A 15,958-nucleotide genomic window follows, 5' to 3' on the forward strand; every position below is an offset into this window, starting at 1 on the left:
TTTATTTTTTTATTTTTGGTAAAAAAATTGTTTTTGGAAATCTCAAAAATGCCAAAAACAAATTCCTTCGTCTGAAATCAATGCTTTAGATATGGAAACAAAACACTGTAAATTTAGAACCTTTCGGACAAGCTTTAAATAAAGGCAACAGTAGTATACCGCTGTTCAAACTCATAAATCCATGGACAAAAAAACAAAACCGGGGTAACAAACTAAAACTGAGGGAAACGTATTAAATATAAGATTGTTACCGGTTTTTTTAATTCATTTACACATACTGTCTATGGTAAATCCATTGATAATGTATAAATTTTTTTAACGATTTTTTGTTCGGCCGCACTTTGCTTTACAAATAAACGAAGAAACTGCAGGATTTAATTAAAAATAAATGATGTCTGCAAAAACATATTTTTATTTAATCAAAAAGATTAGCAGTAAAAGACACATGTGTTTAGCTCATTCATACTTTTATGGAACCAGAACCTCGAGTTTCAAACTAAAATTGAGAACGGGGAGTAAGCATTTTTGTTCCTGTCATTGCAATCCAGAAAATAATCCATTACAATTGAGACATACGAAATAAGTTCTTTTTTTCATACATTAAACAAATTCCAGCAAAAACAAAAATGGTTGTTAGACAAGGTAACAAAAGCTTAAAATAAATGGAAAATTTAAATAACTGAAAGGTTATTTCTATATTAACATGTTCCGATGAAAATGTAGAAAAAAGAGAAATTTACCTGTTTTTTGCACACAATCAGCTGTATTACAATAACAGCCATGTGATGTAATAGAATCATGATTGACACAAATTCTACTATGTGACTGAAAAAAACAACATATTAAAGATAAGAGTGGAAGCTGAAAGTGGAAAAATAGTTGAAATTGGCGAAACATGTTTGACAAGGAACACATCTAAAACATTTCAATACTATTCATTCTGTGTAATTTTTACTAGAATATTACTCATTGATACTAACTATTTTAAACGTTTAGTCACAATTTTCAGATATCTGTATTAACATATGAATAAGAGTAAGAATTTACAAAGATGACAACAACATATACAATTCAAAGAGAAACTATTACGGTGTTAAGATTTTTTGTGATTTTCTTTCAACCCCATTACGGAATGCTCGGTAATGCAAAAATAAAATTTTCACGTATCAAAATTTTTTAAATTGTTAGCATGTAGGAGACCTTTGTTGGCCCTTAACCAGTAGTTTTATTCAATTTTTCATTCATTACTGAGCACTCTTAGTTATTGTATCATCATAAAGATTTGTATTCAATCGATGTTTCTTCCTGTAATGTTCATAATGAAATTCATGCTTTGAATATATAGTTTTATGTTCCCCTAACATGTAAAAAAGCTTTATTGATTAATCCCGACATCCCTGCTTTACACTAGATGTAAACTTTGTATTTGTTTAGCAGAGATAAGAAAACCAACCTTAATCCGAATTTAACTTAATGTTAAAACGACCTATGTTGTTAAGTTCATCTCTTATGTATAGAACAACTGATAAACTTATACTATTTGATATTTGAAGAAAAATGCATACCAATTGATTTTTGCAAGACGAGACAATATGATCACCATCCTTTTTGATCTGACAGTACTCCTAAATAAAATAAAAAATGCCTGATGAAATTATGTAAAATTGATTGTCTTGCTACATGAGAAAACAACAGAAAATGATGAACACAAATGTAAATAATCACAACGACATATATACAGTCCATACATTTGTATGATCCAGATTGTAATCTCGTCCTTGTAAGTTTTAAGGACACCATTTTATCTCGTATACTTTCTTAACTTCATAAAACAAATTATTACACTACAAACTCGGATATGGTCCATATCTGTAATGAACTGCTCTGTATTATAATCGACCAGTCTGAATTTGTCTAATTGTACTCGATCTTACTCGAACACAATCTTCACCTTACTCGACTGTACTGACTTTTACTCGATCCTTATTTTAGGCATCACAAACTAATTGAACTAATACTCGACCAGCTTAAAATAGTCTTTACCAACTGTCGACCTGAACTGGACAAATGCTCGACCCGTTTTCGACCAATTATTCCTGTTTCAACCTTTCCCCGATCAAGGTTCTTAACCAAATGTGACCAAAGTCTAATAAATGCTCACCCTACTAAACCAAATATTCTCTTTTTGTTTTAATTTTATTCTTTACTAACATAAGTTACAAATTATGAACTAGGGTCGTCAAATAATCTTTATTAAACATGCCCACTTGAAAAGATGTAATGCTAAACAATCGCATTTCTGTAAATAGTTATCAAAGATACCAGAATTATAATTTAGTACGCTAGACGCGCGTTTCGTCTACATAAGACTCATCGGTGACGCTCATATTAAAATATTCATAAAGGCTAACAAGTACAAAGTTAAAGAGCATTGAGGATCCAAAATTCCAAAAAGTTGTGCCAAATACAGCTAAGGTAATGTATGCCTGTAAACAATTCATTTATTTATTTCACATACTTTTTAGGACGTGTGTCTTTTCCTTTATGAATATATGTATCGCATTTTATTGCAATACTTTTGAGTTTAAATTATCCGTCAAGATCTAATGATATTATTCTAAAACTTATTTAATCGTAAACGTAATTTATTAAATGATATTTTCAATCCGATCAGAAGTCATTTCCTTTGATAATCTGCTTACACTTTTTTTTTACTAGACATAAAATAGATTTGCATAATTATATAAATGCATGTATACATAAGGGTAGATGCCTATTGTGTTGATGATTATGTCATATTGACACTGAAATTTTGGTGTCAATTTTATTTGACTGTTGATTTGAAATTGTTGTTTATACATCTATCCTATGGTTATATTACCAATGTTATTTCAACTGATCGGGCGGAGCTTACGTTTTAATTTATATAAGGACAGTCTATTTGAAGATGTGTGTGATAAGGATGATTGTCGTTATAATTATTATTGATTTCTAATCACCTATCAGTGTCTTTAAAGGAATTTACAAAATAATAAATGGACACTAATCATTGATGAGTTTATCCTAAAACACCTATCTATAGATGGACTGGTTTATTATGAGCGAAACGGTTAAACTCCGCCCAGTCAAGTGAAACAAATCGAGAAATAACGTGTGTTAAACATTTTTACCTCAAATCCAATAGATAGAAAAAAAACATAGGTCTTGTTTGGTTGAGACTCGGTCTAGTATTGTTAAGATTAATCGGGTATGGTTCAGACTTGGTCGATGATAGAAAAGATTTGGTCTTGTATGGTTTAGACTTAAGCGAGTTTGGTTCAAACTTGGTCGATGATGGTAACAATTTGGTCTAGTATGGTTAAGACTAAAGCGAGTTTGCTTCAGACTTGGTTAACTATGGTAAATATTTGGTCTAGTATGGTTTAAAATAAATCAGGTTTGGTTTAGACTTGGTCGATTATGGTTAAGATTTGGACGAGTACGGTGCAGACGTCTAAATTTTGCATATGCGACGGTCGAAAACTGTTATTTTCAAAGGTTTCCACAAGTACATTTGCGTGATGATTGAACTTTTCTTTCGAGCATCTTACTGTATAAGCGATAGGTCTCGAGTTTTGATTTCTGTTGTCTAAGGCCCAAGTCATCGACAAATCAACGTAAAAATACTTCCAATAGAAAGTTCTATTTACAATTAGCTGAAAGACTGATGATGTATGATTTATTTACTATAGGGGTACACAGATGTTTTAAAGTTGTCATCAAAGGAATCATTGATTGTTATTAAACGTATCCTTGTTCATTTATAAACACATGTATTTTTACCTATTCTCTCATTCACGGTTGAATGCTACTGTAAGATGACTTTACATTATTTTACGACATCTATATATTTCTGTGGTTAGCTACATGTGTTACATTTTATATTTCAAACAATTGGGACATCATGTGAATCTTAAACTGTTTCGAATAACGTTATATCTTTTGTATTTATTAATATATTTAAACTGAAAGATGTATCTTAATATATTCTCTCAAAAAGTGACATCGCTAAATAATTTTGAGAAACTACAATGTTCTTCCTGGATGAGAAGATGTATAATTGCCTTAAAACGGGTATCATACACTTTAAAGCTTATCTATGTGTGTCGATATAAAGAAGAATTTCTCTCTGTAGCCAATCATGAATGGCCGTTTGTGTCATTTGTATTACATATCCCGTATGATTTTAACTTTTAACGCGTTGGTTTTTACTTCCAACGCGTTAGTTTTCATTTTCAACGCTTTAGTTATCATTTTTAACGCGCTGGTTATCTTTTTCCATGCCTTGATTCGTAATTCGTACGATATGAAAAAAACCAAACACGTTGGTTTCAATTCTTCACCGAAACTTTTTCATTAAATATCGTAAGTTTTGCACTTTTGTCAACCAATCTATTATCTTTCTAACAGAGTATCATCTAAATATGGGTAACGTCAATGACTGCATCGATGACAGGAAAATGATATGACCAAACGAACAGGTGCTTTTTTAAATGTTTTTATTCTCAAATGACTTGTCTCAATTTTGAAATATGATATGATTTCACATATACTGTGGATTCATTTATTTTCGTGGGTACCAATTTTCGTGGATTAAGAAAAACTTGCATATTCGTGGATATTTAATTTCGTGGTTTTGCTGAAGTCAGCATACAAACCTATAGAAAAATTATCATTCGTTGAATATTTAATTTCGTGGTTTGACTGTGCCCACGAAATCCACGAAAATTGGTATCCAACGAATAATAATTAATCCACAGTAATACATAATAGAACAAAAAACAAAATTATTCAAAGTTTGCGAAAGCGTGACATGACCAAAATTAACAACCAACAATGACCTGTAAAATGCAAAGTTCTTACTTTCTTGTTATTTCATAAAAAAAATGTTGAATTTCAATTTAATGACCTGACCAATGTTGACTGTGTCCTGATCGTTATCATTAACAGGAAAATGAATACATGTATATAGATATATGGAGATGTGGTATGTGTGCCAAAGAGACTCTCCTTCCAGGTCTCAATGAGTAAAAGAAAACCGTTATAGTTCAAAGTACGGTCTTCAACGTGAAGCTTTGGATCACACCGAACAGCAAACTATAATGGGCTAAACAAATAACAAGTATAGATATTTATATGCAATCGGATTTACTTCTAATTCATAGAAACATTAAGAATAAATCATTCATTCAATCAAATAAGAAAAAAAACTATCAATCTAATTATACTCGATGGATATCTAGTAGAGAATACAAGTAAACGTAGCGTTTAGTGCAAATCTCAAATGTGTGTGTAACCTAACACCTTACATCCCAGCTCCTTTGCTCTACCAGGAGTGATCTGAGCCGGATCACCCCTGCCAGATCACCCCAGCTTGAGTTTCTTTGTTTTGCATGCTTTCCTTTGTTCTGTTACATTTTGGCTGGAATGTCAAATCCACTATAAAACTTAGATTTATTTATACGGTAAAGACTATCTATCAAAATTTATGTAGACAACATCAAGTTTCTATGCTAGGATTTGAACTCAAGACTTTTAGCATTTCAGCCCACGACACATGCCCCTACACCGAGACGAATGTATACCAACTGTTAGTAATTTAACATACTTAAAGGAAGCAAGATATTTTCATAAGTGGGCGAGTTGGCAAACCTTTATTCAGTGGGGTTTTAACCCTTTTCGTAAATAAGTGAGTTGCCAGACTGATGATTCAACGCCATTTTACCCTTTTTAAAAGTGGAAAACAAGAGTGGGCCGAATGTTTAGAAAGTGGCTATTTGGTGTGGATCGATTTACCAGTGTGGCGAATTGACATGGTTTCATATTTAATTATTGTGTTCGGGGTCATAAAGGGTATTCATTATATAGTAAACTATAAAGTATATTATAATGGTTGTGTGGCGTTCTAAACTGGATTCTATGAATTTTAAATGTTTTTTCGTCTAATCTTAAACAGCTGGGATGTAAAATAGTTATCCTGTTCGGGCTTGATGTGTCAGTGTTAGATCACCCTCTGGCCTCCGGCCATCGGGATGAGCCTACAAACACACACCGCGTCCTCGTGGGATAACTATTACTGATTCTGCAGTATAATTCAAACTTTTGAATGTAAAGATCACAATAAAAAAAAATACAAATGTACGTCAATGGTAAAAAATATAAGATAGCTAACTTATTCGATAAAAAGTATTAACTTTTAAAAATGACTGAAAGGTAATACATTTAAACGATTATCATAGGCGAGCGCCAATTCAAGGATTCGGAGGTTTTTAATGCATCTACCTAACACACGACTATATGATATATCATTTGAAAGGTCTTTTATCGTACATTCAGAATTGCCTGGTCGTCAAATTGGGAAATGGTCACATTTTTCTAAAAACGGAAAAAAAGGAAAAAAAAATAAAAGTCATAATTTGACGATATTGTTCGAAAAATGCAGTTTAAAAACAAATTCATCTGCAATATTATTTGAAATATATCAATTGATAAACTATAGTCTATCTAGTTTTTGTTTCTGAAATTTTTTTCTACAAAAAAGTGTTTAAAATGAAAAATCTCGTATTTTTGTGAAAATCATAGTTTTTACGGGTCTTGACGCAAAACGCTCGGTAATAAATGAATTTTGCATCGAAAACACACAAATTCTATTGGTTTTATATTAATAACATATATAACTTGTTTTATAGGCTCTAATGTTTTGCCTAGCATGTTTTTTATACCGACAAAACATTGATAAAACTATATGAAAACATACCGTAAAACTGCTTCAAAGCGCATATTTACCATGTTTACAGCACAGTTAAAAATATATGTTATTTCGGTCTCTTGTTAGTTCGACAGTTATAAATACATTATGATTTAATTGTCTTAAGCTTTCCAACCACGTCAAGATCGAAGATCACTAGCAAGGTTGTTGTGAACTCTTTTTCTATCCGTATTCATAAGGAGACAAAGGATTTGGATGATCGAGATGTGAGGACTTCCAAATTTTCGTTTGAAGACATGATCGCAAAACATGTTCTTTGAATGCAGGTTCGCTTGGTGGCAAACGCAACAAACTTGTGTCTTTGCATGTTGCAAGTTTAACACGCAACTTGTTTAAGTCAACATGTGATGAAGCAAATTTGTCTTTTGGGTCATACAAGCTTGAAATAAACTCTCTGGCTGCTGACAACAATGTTGAAAAATCGATCTTGTCAAAGTTTTGAAGGTTTGTAAACTTACTCGGAGATTTTCTTATCAATTTGAAGACGGTCTTTTTGCCAAACCCAAATATAGCGGAAGTGGTATCACAACCAGTTAAAGCATGAACTGCAGGGAGAATATTAGCTAGTAAAGGTGAAAGAGATTTACTTAACTCATGGATTGGTATGTACCTTCTACAGTCCCTAAGAGAATTAGTTGACCCCGTCAAAAACCACATTTGTTCAGTCGACACAAGAACCTTGAAATAATGAACACAGAGCACAAGAACATCTGTCTCGGAACACTTGACTATGATTCGTCCCCTTATTTTCAACTGTTGAAAGATTTTATCAGAGTGTATAACATGAAGCAAGATTCTTGTATCTGCTTCTTCGTGCGAACAGAAAAGGTCTGGGAGATCGATTACATGCTCATTAGAGAGCTGTCGTACTATTTCTGGATTGGAAAATGCACCGGCAAGAACTAAACATTTATTTTCACCCTGGAATATATCAGACAAATTGCTGCTCAGATAATCACCAAGGAAAGTAATCAATGCTTGCTTGTTTTTGTTGCTTGATAGAAATTTTTTCCAGTCTGGAACAGTTCGGCCCTCAGCGATATGATAAACTTTTTGCGTAGATGTTGTTGCCGATCGTCTATGACGCTCTGCTGATTTTATAGAATGTTCAGTGTCATAGCGATCGAAGACATCAACAACTTTGTCTGTGAATCGGAAGCATGATTGTAACTGCATAATATAAGATTTGGCCAAGTCTCCAAATGTGGACATTCTTTTCACATCAAATGACTGAACTAAGCTCATGCCATCTCTTATTAGTACGGTAGCACTGTGGTCGAATGGAGGAATGTTAGGTACTGATCCTACTAAATTTTCCAATTCATGGGCAAGATCAGACTTATTTGTCTTTCTCATAGTTCCATCGTCATGAAATAATGCAGTGGGAATGGGACAAATTGGATAGGACAAAACAGTTTCCACAGATACGTCATCTCTACATTTAGAAAGAGATAGTGCACGTCTAAACACAAGCTCGGGATACAAATGACCTTTTACAACCTGCCCAGATTTGCATTTAAGTTGTACTTTGGGATTCATATCTTCAAAGGTCTTCAGTCCTGATCTTTTGATAGGATGGTAAAAGCTACCTGCCTTATCTGTTGATAGAGATGAATCAACAAACTACTTCATTTTAGTTCTTCCAGTTTCAACTGATTTTAACAGTGAATCTTCAATGTCGTGACTTGCATGGAGAGCAGTTGAAATGTTAATAACCTGACGGGGGTGATTATCAACGTCAAACGGATTTGTCATATTTTCTGTTATATAAACAATTAGATCTTGTACATGTTTTTCATCCCTTTTCATTGCAGCTGGTTTTGCTTCATCGTGACATTGGTCATCAACCTGGGAAAGACCCGCACGTGCTCTCAGTGCCGATGTCATCTGACTAAGCACATGCCTTGTAAGAACATCTTATCAATGAAGCCTTCTTCCTTGTTAAACCAACAATACCACCGTCTCCTTTTGAATCTTTTATCACTGTTTTTTCTGTTGCCATGTCGCTCCAAACGCCATTGAACGATCCAACTTTTTGACGAACAGAGAAGAAACCCATCGAAAAAAGACCTTCTGCCTCAGTGGGTAGGTTTAGCATATCTAAAAGGTAGACAGGAGTCCATCTGGAATACTCGTTTTGTTGGCTACAAAGAAGTAAGGAAGCATTGAGAAAACAGAATGCAAATGAAGAGACCAAAGGCCATTTCTTTCAGCTTGGATATTTATCAGCATAATTTCTAAAGCTTATAGTAGCATATCCCAATAACGAAATGTAGGAGAAACCTGACCACCCCATTCTCGAAACTCGTTCATTTTTGACCCAAGGTCGTCATTCAGAGCTTTTTTTTTAGACTTTGAAGCATGTCAAATGTACGGCCATTACTCGTAAAACTTTCATGACACTCTGTGAGGCCTACAAAAAGGCTTTCAGGGATTTCTAAACATTTTTGTTGTCTGATCCAAACAAAAAACGAACAGATCCAAAGTGTCTTCAATGTCTCATAAAGGAGTGTGAGTCCTCTAACTGCACGGTTGAACTGTTTTCCTGAAAGCATTTGGTCTACTGTTGCAGCTGCGTACACACCGGAATCAACTAGCAGGTCGCGGAGACCACCATCTCCCCATATCTTACCTATTGATGAAATAAAACACGATAGGGTATGAAAGCCACCAAGACGTAAAATGTGTGATTTAAACTCAGAAGGTCTATCCCATTTTGCCTGTTGTGCCACTGCGTACAATTGTAAATCAAAAGTTTGAATAGAAAATGGTTGACCAGCCTTCTGGCACATATCAGCACACCTCTTCATTGTTGTATACACAGTGCCCATGTCGGAAGGTTTTGCGTCAATGATTGGCGGATAGCTAACAACATGATAAGTGGTATTAATATTCGAGATCTGCTTGTTGAATCCAGTCCAGAATGGAATTTGTTGTCCTTCAAACGAAGGTTGTTTGTATGGAAGGTCAACAATAGTCCTTGATAAATTTCTAAGAAGCACCCAGATAAGATCAGAGGTTTCAGCATAGGGAAGTACACACGCAGAAAGCTTTGAATAAACGTCATTCTTGCGGCTAGGTTCAGCTCTTTGCTTTGGCTTTGTAAAAGGAGCACATGTTGTAAGGGAAAATACTTTCTCGTCTATTGGCAGGGTTTTTATGCGACCTCTGGCGACTTTTTGGTGTTCCAGATGCTCAGTTTCACCATTTATCTCCTCACATACCTGGAATACCGCTCTTGCCATTGAATGGAAAGTATCCTTTCCATCAATTGTTACTGCATTGATGTCGACATTATCAGCTCCTTCATGTATGACTGAGACTGTGCCGTTATATTGGCGAATTCCACAGGGAATGTATGTATTGTTTTGAACTTCAGAGCACGCAAGGCTTGTAAGGTATCGCCGTACCTCATGATATGATGCACAAAATCCATGCGAATGTAATGTCTCGATTAAAGCTTTCGACCCATGCATTTGATGTAACTGTAATGCAAGGCCAATGTAAAGAGGTGATAAAGCTTTTTTGTGCAATGAAACTATGCATTCAGATAAAGCTAAGCTCTTCCTTATACTTTCAAATGGAATTTCAGATAAATGGCTTTTAATATCTACTTGACTGTGAGAGTCATCGATAAGTCAATTTATAAAACCAGTCAAAACAGAAGGCACGGTCTCTAGAGATTTAGATAAAGACATTTCATCAACTGAAGGATAAGTATCCATAGGGACAACGGCATTTTTAATCTCACCTCTGAGAATTGAAGCAGCTGAATATAATATTTGATTTTCGTCGGTTTGGTCGTTTTTTGAAGTGCACGCAGACATCTGCAGTTTAGTAAACTTTGTTTCGGCCTTGAAACGAATAGCAGTTCTAACTGCCTCGCGCAATGTGAGAGAACTACTATATACGAAGTTAGACTCCCCTTGACCGTGATTTACATCAACCACAATATGTTCTCGAAAGTGATTTTTTAATCTGAGTTGAAGTCTATAAGAAGTGTATTTAGATGATACGTCTTCTGGCAGATATGATTTATATTTAGAAAGGAGATAAGACAAGGAGAACACCATTTTGTGAACGAACAATTCTTCGCTTGTAGACTCAACAAATGAGGTAAATGCTTTATCGTACATGGTACCAGTATTATTTTCATCGGTTTCTGCTTTAATTTCTTTTTCTCGCAAAAGGTATTTTGTTATGCAACCAGAGTGATATAAAGCATTTGATGTGAAATCTTTATCTGCAATTTGAAAGAGCATTTCATTGTCAGCATGTTTAGTTGCTGTTTCAAAAAGGCTTTGAACCCTCATAGACGAAGAAACACGATGAAGTTTTCGATCCTTTTTAAAAGTCTTGTTTTTACAAAAGATGCAACACAAAAAATCTAGTGATAGCCTAGATCTAGTAAGGATATTTGGAGATGCACATGAACTTGTAGTTTCTGCTTGAGACTGCTGTTGCTGGACTTTTGCAGCAGATATACAACTTGATGGAGACGGTATGTTGTGTTTGCTTGTATATGTCCTGTAACAAGTTTTGTGATATTTTATGTTGTTCATAATAATGTCATCTAATTTATCAACCTCACTCAAAAACAACCTAAACACACCATCTTGTCTTTGCCTAACAGCATTCATTAAGTTTGTAAAACCTCTATCAGTTGTCATACTGAGAGTCTCTTGTGTAATATTTTGACATATTATACAGCGTTTCCAATTTATGGACATGCGACCGCGTTTCAATGGAGGTGGCCCACATTTAACAGGACTTTGACACTCATCCATGATGAGTAATTGTGATAATATTTAATGTAAGAATATACTATTCTACAAAATGCAGTCTGCTGCTTACATATCACCTGCGAATATCGTTAGTAATGCGTAAAATGGTCTTTCGTTAACATATATACGAATAATTATTTAGTAATATGTGAAAACACGACTTGAGTTTTGGCAACTCAAATGTTACCTGTGCATACTATTAATAGATACTCGATTTATATAAATTTTGAGTGTCTGGGATAAACACGATACAGATCCGGAATACCGCTAAATAATGCAGATTTTAGAGAAGTCGTCAAACATTTATTATCCGTCATTGAGCTTCGATGTGTGTCGCAATCTTTTCAAGGTATATGGAATTTATAAAAAAACAAATCATGAGAGTTTTAATAAGTCATTGGCACTGACAATCTTAAAAAAATTGGATATTTTTTTTACATTTTTAGGGTTGGTCTGACATATGCCTCTGAATTAACTAATTTTTCATAAAATCTTCTCTTTTTTTGGATTCGATGTCTTTTTAGAATGTATTCAAAGCTATCTAAGATAAAAATGAATAATATATATACAACAATGCAGATATATTCAATGTTAAATTTCGCCGTATAATCCAAAGAATTTCGACATGTCTGTGTTCTCGTGAGATTTACAAGAAACGTGACCATAGGGAACTTTGACGACCACCCAAATCGTATGCTCTAGAAGTTTTTCATTAAAATGATACCAAAATAAGCTGTGTGTTAGATAGGTGCATTAAAAACCTTAACGAGAGGCTTTTTCTCAAATCGGCGCTCGCCTATCAGTACACACTAACAAATTAATTAATTGACATTCGGGAAAGATATTCTACAAAAAGGTCGAGCATAATCCACCAAGTACTAATTAAGAAAATGACATTACCAAGTCAAGAATATGACAGTTGTTATCCATTCGTTAGATGTATTTAAGCTTTTGATTTTGCCATTTGATTAGGGATTTTCAATTTTGAAATTTCCTTGAAGTTCAGTCATTTTGTGATTGTTTTTTATCCCTCAAAAAGTCCGCGAAAATGTTTTTTTTATTTTTATAAAAATATTTTAGAAGTACCATTATATAATGCCCAAGGCTCGGGGTTATCTCATTTATGGCCCGCGATAATAATTGTTTAATTTTATGAAAATATAAAAACAAATAAAAAATATACATGTTGGTCAAGAGATTTTTGCGCAATCTTTTGATATTTCCCTACCTTTGTTTTCTTTTCTGTATGTGGTAACTAATTAAATCATTTTATATTTTAAATTTGAAATAATTCAAGTGAGAAAAAAAAGAAGTTCTTAACATTTCTCATTTGGTCCTGTCAGTGTCCTGTCATCGGTCTAGTCATTGGCCTATATTTAGATAAAACTTTAATTAAGAGTTGTGGGTTGGTTGAAAAACATTTACGGTATAGAAATGAAAACCAACGCGTTTACCATAACGTATGCATTACGAATCAATGCGTAAGTTAGTGATAACAAACTGTTTGAAAATATTGACCAACGCGTTGAAAGTGAAAACCAACGCGTTGGAAGTAAAACCAAACGTGGGAAAGTAAAACCGCACGTTAGAAATAAAAAAAAACCGTGTTGAAAGCTATAACTAACGCACTTAACATTTCATACGGTATGGCACAAATGGACACCCATAGCCATGTCGGAAAATACGCGAAGTACAAACATTACGTTATGGTAACGTTGTTGCCATACCGCTTTACTCTGTGACGTTATATTATATGCATTAGCTATCACGACGATTAAACATATAGAAAAACACAACGCCTGATTTATTAAGATTCTTCAACATTTAATGGTGCCGTGACCAGGATATATATGGATTCAAAGCTGAAGTCAGTTCGTGGTGGACACAAAGGAGCCGTCACGAAGCTACTGGTGAAATTCGACGAGTTAAAGTCAAAAATAGACACAGAAGTTGACGAAGTGAAAGCCCTTGATGATGCCGTCACGCAGAAACAGAAAACATTGATTGACCTGAATAACAGACTTTTGGAACAGACATCGGAGGAAAATCTGGAGCAGGAAATCACCGACTCAGATGAGTATATGTACGAACTTGATTGTAAAATTAGACAAATTCGGAAATTTATTAAGTCCTTTGAAACAAATACTATAATTTCGCATGATACTGGTGGTCCTTCAACGAGCAGACTTAACCCAGACGCATATAATTTCACACCCGAAGCTAGAGTTGATATGAACAGATGTGCAATAGATTCTATGAACCAGCAGTATCCATTTAACGCCCCTGCAGTGCATACCCGTCCGTCAGAGAATGTCATGTTTCAAGTCCCGTCAGAACCGAGATCTTCAAAAACTAATTACCATAGGCTTCCAAAGTTAGACTTACCCTATTTTAATGGAGATATTCTCAAGTGGCAGACATTTTGGGATTATTTCGAGTCATCTATACACTACAACGACACATTAACGCCAATCCAAAAGTTTAACTATCTTAAAGCCCAGCTAGAGGGAAGCGCCGCGCAAACAGTAGAGGGATTCGCTTTGACTAATTGTAACTACGAAACCGCAGTCAACCTTCTCAGAGATAGGTTCGGACAATCTAGCAAACTGATACATGCTTACATGAAAGCACTCATGAACTTACCCACACCGACAAATGATGCATTTAGCTTGAGGTCTTACGGAGACAAACTTGAATCATATGTGCGAGGATTAGAGTCACTTGGTCAAACACCAGAGATGTATGGTTCGCTTTTGGTACCTGTAGTTTTGGACAAGTTACCGATTGACATAAGAAAGAATATTGCACGAGAACACGGACGAGATAATTTGATATTGAATAATCTACGCAAATCTATAACTAAAGAGATCGACACACTCGAAGCTGGAGAAGGAGTCACAGATTCAGATAGATTGTACGCCACTGCATTTTTCATGGGTACGGAATCACATACATTCAACAAGGGTAATTCCACAGACACACGCAAGAAGGTAAATACACGTACATGTATATTCTGTTCAGGTGAGCACTGTCCGACGGAGTGCACTGAAGTAACAGACGCAAACACAAGAAATCAAATTGTAAAACAGAAACAGTTATGATTTAACTGTTTAGGGTCACACCGAGTGGCCGCATGCCAGTCTACTAAACGATGCAAAAAGTGTAACGGAATGCATCATACTAGCATATGTAAAGATAAAGAGGTCATTCCGGGTACGAAACCGGAGCCTACGATACAACAGTCAGCGATAAATGAAGTGGAAACACCAAACGAGACTAGAGTAATGCATTTATCACAACAAAGTCAGGACATTCTCCTGAAAACAGCAACTGCACCTGTTATATATAACGACCAAGAAGTAGAATGTAACATATTATTTGACGAGGGAGCACAGCGTTCTTTCATAACTCAGAATTTGGCTGATAAACTAGAAATTAAACCAACAGAAATAGTCAGCATTCAACTGTCTGCGTTCGGAGATTTATCTCAGAAAGTTCGTAACTTAGACACTGCAACAATACAACTACAGACCGACACAGGAGAGAAGGTGCGTATTAACACACTCATTGTTCCGGAAATTGCCGTCCCAATTAAGAACAATATTTCCCAGACTACAAGGAGCTTGCCACACTTAAGAGAACTTAAACTTGCACATTCTGTGCAAAGTACAGAACGTTTTGAAATCGACTTACTCATAGGCGCCGACCATTATTGGGACATTATCGAGGACAAAATAATTAGAGGAAACGGACCCACCGCTGTTCAGTCAAAGATCGGATATCTATTATCAGGACCGATCAATAGAAACATCAACCAGCCGTCAACAGTTCTTGTAAACGTCATTACAGACAAGAACACAGCTATTGAAAGCGAGAAAGGCTATTCCACAGAAAGGTTGCATTGGAAACATGACCATCCAGATGATATTCCTTCAGGCATGACCGTTGCCAAAAGAAGACCAGAAAACCCATCGCAATGGCTCGTACAAAGTAGATCGTACATCAACCAATTTGAGGAAACTCTCCAAGGAAGTAACTTGCTACCTAGACCGCCTGAACAAACACACCCTCAACTGTTGGAGTCAACAAGCCACATAGATACAGGACAGGAACTTATAACGCTTAAGAAAATTACCGCTGAGTGAAGTAACCGCGTGTGCTAGAAGAAACATCCACGAATGGACTAAAAGATAAACTGTAATTGTGTTTAGTCAAGGTTAAGGAATTTGATTATTCTATTTGAGATGGACATTAATTTTAAATTTATTTATCTATATTGTGAATTTACATTTTTTTATTTTCGTTACATATTGCACTTTTGTCGGCCCCCAGAATGTCGGAAAATACGCGAAGTACAAACATTACG

The 15,958-nt window shown here is 35.0% G+C and overlaps 1 protein-coding gene across 1 annotated transcript in view; it reads right to left on the bottom strand.

The window, feature by feature from the left end:
- The window catches only part of LOC143063286 (uncharacterized), an 85,926-nt gene that overhangs the window by 34,687 nt on the left and 35,281 nt on the right, over positions 1-15,958 (bottom strand). Inside the window, exons 6-7 of the mRNA XM_076235341.1 lie at positions 1,566-1,625; positions 741-825 (exon numbers count right to left, since the gene is read on the bottom strand). Of these exons, the coding sequence (XP_076091456.1) occupies positions 741-825; positions 1,566-1,625 (145 nt within the window). The remainder of the gene's footprint in view (positions 1-740; positions 826-1,565; positions 1,626-15,958) is intronic.

This window comes from Mytilus galloprovincialis, chromosome 2 (genome assembly GCF_965363235.1).
Source record: "Mytilus galloprovincialis chromosome 2, xbMytGall1.hap1.1, whole genome shotgun sequence".
NCBI classification, from domain to species: domain Eukaryota; kingdom Metazoa; phylum Mollusca; class Bivalvia; order Mytilida; family Mytilidae; genus Mytilus; species Mytilus galloprovincialis.